The sequence below is a fragment of the Galeopterus variegatus genome, unplaced genomic scaffold (assembly GCF_000696425.1).
Source record: "Galeopterus variegatus unplaced genomic scaffold, G_variegatus-3.0.2 Scaffold1716, whole genome shotgun sequence".
NCBI lineage: Eukaryota > Metazoa > Chordata > Mammalia > Dermoptera > Cynocephalidae > Galeopterus > Galeopterus variegatus.
The window spans coordinates 130,470-138,351 of record NW_007727827.1 but is presented as its reverse complement, the minus strand read 5'-3'; the positions used below and the strand labels follow the sequence as shown (position 1 = coordinate 138,351).

At 37.1% G+C, this 7,882-nt stretch overlaps 1 protein-coding gene across 4 annotated transcripts in view; it reads left to right on the top strand.

Annotated features, from left to right (window-relative positions):
• The window catches only part of ANKRD28 (ankyrin repeat domain 28), a 194,394-nt gene that overhangs the window by 161,749 nt on the left and 24,763 nt on the right, over window positions 1–7,882 (top strand). For all 4 annotated transcript variants that reach the window (XM_008578550.1, XM_008578552.1, XM_008578553.1 and 1 more), the window contains one exon: window positions 7,482–7,593. In XM_008578550.1, the coding sequence (XP_008576772.1) occupies window positions 7,482–7,593 (112 nt within the window). The remainder of the gene's footprint in view (window positions 1–7,481; window positions 7,594–7,882) is intronic.

Here is a 7,882-nt window from a genome sequence, read left to right as displayed (position 1 = left end):
GGGAGCGCCGCCGTGCTTCCCAAGCGGCGCACTTATCCAGTGCACCACCGGGCCGGCCCCTTTCTTTGTTTTTTAATATTGACTTTTTACCTCAAAATAAAAAGCATAATTCAAAGATGTTATTCGCAAATGTTAGTTTAGTATAAATTCTCTAATTTCAAAGCCATTTCTATAAACAACATTTTGTTATGTTGGATTTGTGGCTAAAATTCTGTTCTTGAAGGCACTAGTAAAACGTACTTTCTATTTGCAGGAGTATATCACTTGATACAATTTTACACATACCAGAAAAGTTAAGTGTAGGTAAATCTTGGGAGAAGTCAGATTATTTAAAGTATGTTTTTGGATAGTAGCTATTTAAAGAAAATCTGTGATAAAAACCTTAAATCAGAAAATACTTTGGTAAAACACCAACATCCAGGTTCAATCCCTGTACTGGCCAGCTACCAAAAAAGAAAATACTTGAATAAACTTGGATAAATAGATTATCCTCTAACTTATCAATTTTGTAATTTGAGAATTTATAGATTATCTTAAAATAGGTTATACCTGAAGTAACTTTTACCATCATCTGTAGTACTTTACCACTACTCCCACAGACTGAATACTGGTTGCAGCTCAACATGATCTAAATTCTACTGAGAGGCTACCCTACTCCTACCCCACCCACACACACACAGATTACACTATGGTCCTCCTACTTTTAGGCAGTTGCATTAAACCTGAATTCTTACGAAAAAAAAAAAATAGAAGAATAACATAGCATTCAGCCCATAGTGTTCGGATTTGTGGTTCATTTCCAGCCAATCTATTTTTTCTATAGAAGTGAACTAGTACTACAGTTAACTAAATCACTAGTTTTCTCACCTAATATAAACTGTTTTGAGCAAGTAGCCTAGTGACTTTTATTATTTAAACATTTAATTCTCAGTATTTAAGCAGCCTGATGTCCTGGAAAGAACATGAGCTTTGGGATGAGAAAGACCCAGTTTAAATCTTGTAGTCTTCATATTGTACCTGCTCAAGCCTGAGCAAGTAATTGCTAACCAAAGTTTCTTTATTTGTAAAATTAAAATGAAACCTACTTCTTAGAGTTGTGAGGAAAACTAAATGAGATTGTGTGTATAAATGACTCTAGCAGTCTATCTTGGAGCCTCTGTTTTCTCTCCTTTTTAAGTATCAGAATCCCAGAGATTCTGTCTAATGCCATCATTTATTGATTCAGTGACTTCTTTCTTGGGAACCTCCTGAAAGGTATAAGCCACAGTAACCATTGTGTAGGGTACCAGAGACATCGTTTTAGTAATTGTTTTGGAGACTTATTTTTCTAAATTTCAAGGATTTAATTCCCAGGAATAAGTTGGATAATAACAGAATCTGGCATAATTAATTCATACTTCTGCCAAAGCAAGAGTGAAATGTTTTCTAAAAGAAGAAATAAATTTTTCATAGCTTCAAATTCATTATGTTCAATAATGTACATTTGCTCGTTTGTTTTTTAATGATTTTTTTATTAATACCATGTCAGCATTATAGTTTTTTTTGCCTGTAGATCTCCCTGGGGAAAGTTGTTTTTACTTTGGAATTTTTGATGTTCTGGCATTGGTTTTCTGCTCTTCAGAAGTGATATACAGTAATTATAATTCTTCTCTGCCATATGTCTTCCCTGTCTTCACTTTCAGTAAATATTGGAAAAATATGTAAAATCTTTCCTGACTGATTTTACTCATTCTGCTAATCACCCCCATCATCCTGATGCCTGCATTCTCTGTAGACAGTCATGACTCAGCACATCCTCTGAAATTTCTTTAGTTTACATCATGTGTGAATCCAGCAAACATATGGCTGCTATCACAAGAAACATTATTAAACATATTAAATATTAATAAATAAGATTCTCTTTGCCAGTTAAAGAGAAGTAGGGCTAGCTTTGAGCAAGATGGTGAACGTCCCCCTCTTACCTCTGTGTAGAGTGTATAAAAGAAGGGGAAAGTTGGGGTTCTTTTTTCTGATTATATATAAGGAAGAAATTCCTCCTCATGCCAACTCTCCTGAGTAACCACCATTAACATTTTTATTTCTGTATCTGTATGTAGATCATTTCATGTCCCTTGCATTCCTCTCAAAGTTAAAGGCCTGATATATGCCTTTCTATCGCCTTTTTTGTGTCATATAATGATATGTAGTTTTAGAAAATGTTTTATGGAACGTGATATCTAGCATGCACCTCAAAACTCTTCTAGCCTCTGTCATTACCGAGTCACAAAGCCATTTCCACATTTTAAGGTATTTGTTAGAGCAACACCCCCAATTCTCAGTATCAATTTTCTGTCTTAGTCTGTTCAGGCTACTATAACAAAATCCCATAAACTGGGTGGCTTATAAGCAACAGAAATTTATTTTTCATAGCCCTTGGAGGCTAGGAAGTCCAAGATCAAGGGGCTGGCAGATTAAGTATCTGGTGAGGACCAGCTTTCTCATTGAGTGACATATTCTGCTATATGCTCCATGGTGAACAGGGTGAAAGAGCTCCCTTGGGCCTTATTTATAAGGGCACTAATCTTATTCTCCCTGGGCAGAGCCCTCATGACTTAATCACCTCTCAAAAGCCCCGCCTCCTGATATCATCACCGTGAGTTTAGTATTCAACATATGGGGTGTGGGGGGCAGACAAACATTCAGACCATAGCAACAGTCTTGTAAAATGGGATCACATTTTGACTTCTCATAGCATTGTTTTGTTTGTTTTTTGTCTGTTTTCATGGAATCATGCAGTTTTTTTGTGTAGAGGTTTTGTAGTCTTAGATTTTTTTCCTATGTATTTGATATTTTTATTGCCAAAATAAATCTATCTTTAAATTTCCTTTTGTTTGTGGTGGCATAAAGAAAATATATATAACTTTTGTGTGTGTCATATTCAGCAACCTTGTTAAACTCATTTTGTATGTGTATGTAAGACAACGTTGCGTTTGATACTGGCTCTGCCTCTTACTATGGGACCTTGGGCAAGTTACTTAAGCTCTCCATGCCTATTTCTTCTGTGAAATGGAGATAATAGTCTGACCAATTCATGGCTATGTGAGGTTTAAGTGGGTTTAGGATATTTGAATTGCTTGAAACAGTACCTGACACATTATAGTCTTAAAAGGGTTAGCTGTATTTTTAACTATGCTTTATATATAAATTTATTTATTAATTTATGTATTTATTTGGTAAGAACAGACACTGTCATACTCCATGATGTGAAGAATAGAGAAGGAGGGCCTCTGGGAGTAACAATGTCACATCTCTTCTTCTGGGCTGAGTGGTCCTCACATGGAGGGTTCTGACCAGCCATGGGACACGTGGACTTGAATCAGTGTGAACATCAAAACTGAGTGGTAGAGATTACATGAGTGATAGAAGAAGAGTAGGAAAAATTTAAATAGTTTGAAATGCACTCTGATTTAACTTTTAATTATACTTAGTTGGAACGAAGATACTTAAATTCATCTAACATATTAAACAAAGAAAAAATAACAGTTAAGAGTAGTTTATTATGTAGCCATAAGTATTCTTCTAGATTTTGCATATATTTTTATTTCGGGGTATGGAAAGAGATAATAGAGAATCTTCATTTCTTAATTGTCATGGTTTTATAAAATGATCATGTATTAATGTACAATGAATAAAAAGGTCAGCATAAGTACACTCTTCCCTTTCCCCCCTTATTTGCAGATTAAAATTGAGGTTCACATTTTCAAAATCAAGCAGTTTTGTGGCTCACTATTTCATAAGCACCCAGGGTAAATTATCACTGTAACTCATTAACTACTGTGCATAGCATAGAAGGAGCAGTAAAAGAAGAGTAGAAGGTCTGAGGTCTTGTTCTTGGCTTTGCCATATTCTAGCCAGAGGATTTAGGACAAGTTATTTAATTTTCCTGAACATTAGAACTTTTTTTCATTTGTTAAAGATAATACTTACCTAGCCTATCTCACAAAGTAATTATGAAATTCATATTACTCAGCAAAGTCAAAAAGGCATGCCAATAAAAGGAATTTTATTATAAATCAACTTTGTCTTTGTTACATGAACCTAAGTATCTGAATAATATGAATGTAAAAAAATTAAATAGCATAATTTGATAAGAAGTACTTCATGTATATAACACATTTCAAACCATTTAGTGCTGTAAACTTGAAAGTAGTCACTGTAAATAATGTGTTGGGACATACTCTACTTTTGGAAGTAAACATGAACTTAACCTACTTGCTTTGCTTTCCTTAAATAAATCTTTTCTTCAGTACTCATGTATCAGTGAGTTGTCTTAAAATAGTTTGTTCTACTGATAGAATCTTTCTTGTGCTCAGGTCTCAGTGAGAACCATTTCTGTTTTCTTATTCACATCTAGAAAACTGGATTAAAGATTTTTTTAAATGCCCTTGGGGAATTGTTTGTGCCTCTAAAGTAATTACACTGCCCCACAGAACTGCAGGCATTTTTTACATCCCAATGAGCACAGTCCTCTGAATTGGGCACCTAAGAAGGCTATGTACAAATGTGGCTGCCTGAAACCCTTCCTGTTCCTGAAGCGCCCTCAGAGCTAGTTTATGAAACTCCAAAAAACACTAGTCTTGTTAACTTTAGAGCCAGATTTGGGTTTTGTTTTATTTTGTTTTTTATCATGGTAAAACCCAGTTTAATCTTTAATCATTATGTTTGACTCCAAGAATTTTAGCTATATGTAAATATCAGAATCCCACATCAAGATGGTGGGATAGACAGTCCCCAGTGTCACTCTCTCCCACAAATCAACTAATTTACAACTATTAAAAAGCAACGACAGCCAAACTGGGGCTGCTAGAACTCAAGGGAAGAGGAAGCAAAACCTACGGAGTTTATGAAGGTGAGAGAAGCCACAATGAGAAATTAAAAACCGCTCCCACCGTTTTGAATGCTGACTGTTTTCAGGCTGGAACTGCTGAGCGCATGGAGCCAGAAGCCAGCAAAAGCCGCAGCTGTGCCCTTTGGATGAAGTTGCTTGGAGGCAGCAGGGGAGAAGAGGGCCTTGGTGGCTCCAGGCCAGCATTACCACTAATAGGGTTCCCATGGACCCACATAGTACTGAGGAGCCACAACATGAAAAAAAGAAGCTACTGAGAGGCCGGTGAGTCATTGCAAGGGACCGGAGCATGGCCCATCCCATGGGAAGTGTTTGCAGCACGGGCTGTGGGAGAGATGGGCCCTCCAGGGGAGTACTGGGGCATGGCAAGGAGAGCTGATCTGCCCCTCAATAGGCATAAAACAAATCAGAGGAGACTGGTCAGGAATATAGAATTGCATGGGTGCAGTTTGATGAAAAGACCCAGACCCAGACCAGTATTTCTACACAACCCAAGTGCAGCGGATTTCAGTAAATCTGGAAGTGTAGAAGTCAACCATTAAAACCTGAGCTGCACAAAAAGCCTTCCCCAGGGAATCAGCAGCAAAGTAGCAATTTAGCTCAACCACAGAGCTCAAGTACTGGTGCCCACAGGAAGTTCCCCCATTTTAGAAGTAAGCAAAGGACAACAAATTAGTTCCAGTGCAGAGTTTAAGTGGTGGGAATAGTGCATAATCCAATGCAGAACTGAAAGAAAAAAATAGTACCCATTGGGGGGGGCCTGCCTGGGGTCCTGAGGTATAGAGCTGAGGACTGGACCCTCTGCCCACAACCAGGCACACCACCAGTGCCACAGGGCCCACCCAGGTTCCTGAGGTATGAAACTGGGGACCGGACCCTCCTCCTCCCACCAACCACACCACCAGAACCATGGGGCCCACCCACGGCCCTGAGGGATGGAGCCAGGAGCCACCAGCAACTAGGTAAAGAGTGTGCCAAAAACATCACTTCCGTGTGGGTGGCCCACCACACTACCACAGCTGCTGCAAAAGTGGCTGGATGCCACAACCACCATGCAGATGTCTGCCAGCCACTGGAATGCATTAACACAAGGAGAGTCACCAGCAGAGATAAAAGAAGAGGATGTTTCTGTCTACAAAGCCCATTGCAGAGTGACAGAAGAAGCATCTGCTCTACTATATAACATTGGGGGATCTGAACACACCTCTCAGCATTGGACAGATCATCTAGGCAACAAATCAACAGAGTAACCATTCCTCTTTCAGAAGGAGAGAAGAAATCTAGGGTTGTCAGCACTGGGAGGGGAGAAGGAGAGGGTGATGGTGAGAGATTGGACAAGGGGCGTAAAGAATAAGTACGATTTGTAACAATATATTTGCTAGTAATACTGATTTGATCAACATCTGTCAACATTGAACCCCCAAAATATGTATGATCAATTATGATTCAATAAAAAAAAATTTTTTTAAATCCCACTTTAAAGGATGAGCATTTGCACCATTGAAGATGTTATAATAAAGATTCTAAAATTAATCCTAAGAGACATAAAGGATTTTAAGCAATTCAGCACTACACTAAAGAAAAAGGGTTATCATGGAAAGAATGGCCTTTGTATATAGATGATAGAGTTACTGAAAGATCAATAAGATTGCTTTAGAGTTCCTTTTTATTTGTTTTTATATAATTTCAATGTGATTTTGGAAACTGGAATTTTTAACAGGGAGTATGTGATTGAAGAATTTTTTCACCTAGTAGTGTAATTAATATTTAGGTAGACGTTGGGAATTTCAATGGATTTTTGGATTATTTAGTTGCTATCCCCACCCCACCTATCAAATGAATAAACGGAGGTCATTTCACCATAAAAAGGCAAAATAATTTGCCCAAGTTCACTGGTACCACACTAACTCTAGAGGCAAATCTTGAACTTCTAATCCGGTACCCTTTTTTTTTTTTTTTGCTACATTAACAGTTTGCTAAAATTATAACAGATTGTGAACCTCATAGTGTTTTTCAGATTGTTTTTCCTTGTATGTTAATTGCACAGAAGTGAAATGAAGTATCTCTTATGGGTAGGCCTTTCTTGTAACCTCTAAACCACTTCTACTCTGTTTATGCACCTCTCAGTCCTCTAATTCAAGATCACTGAATTCTGACCTTAGTTTCTTGAGGGGGTGGGAGGGCGGTTTATATCCTTTCTTGGTGAGAATTATACTCATCTTTCTTCTAGATAGGTAAGCAGTAATGTTGCCAACATTGTATGCTCAATCCTGTCAAACATTGAGTGGAATAGATGTTGCTATAGGTAGTGACTATGTAAAAAAGAGCCTTCACATATACTAAGCTTTCTGACAGACTTTGAAGGTTGCCACTTTGAATCAAGATTCTCTTATGAACGTTTCATTTTTATTCGTGATACTTTAGTCAATGTCATTAAATGACAGGTTTTTGTAGTATAGGTATATGTACGATTTTTATATTACTCAAGTATAAGAAAAATCATCAGTTTTAAATTTGTTTGTATTTGTTTTATTAGTTTTATAAATTGGTTAAAATGCAGGATTTAGAGTTTTCAGTATGTTGTTACTGTATACAGGTGCCTGGAATACTTATTAAGAAATGATGCAAATCCAGGGATCAGGGACAAGCAAGGATACAATGCAGTTCATTATTCAGCAGCTTATGGTCACCGTCTATGTCTTCAGCTGGTAAGATTCCTGATTCTTGCGGAAGGACTAATGTAAATTTATAGTCTAATATTGTAAAGAAAATGAGAATAAATTGATCAAGAAACAAATTCTACTTTGCCTTTTAACATTTTCAGAATCATGGTAAGATATATCTCATTCCCTTTTCCTTTTCAAAAAGAGAGGAGAAAATTAGATTTCTGGAAAGGGCTACTTACTTTTTCCCCTTGTATTACCCCATGTCTGTGTCTACAGCATTTACTCTTCCTACTCTTTTTTTTTTTTTTTTTTTTTTTTTTTTTTTTTTTTT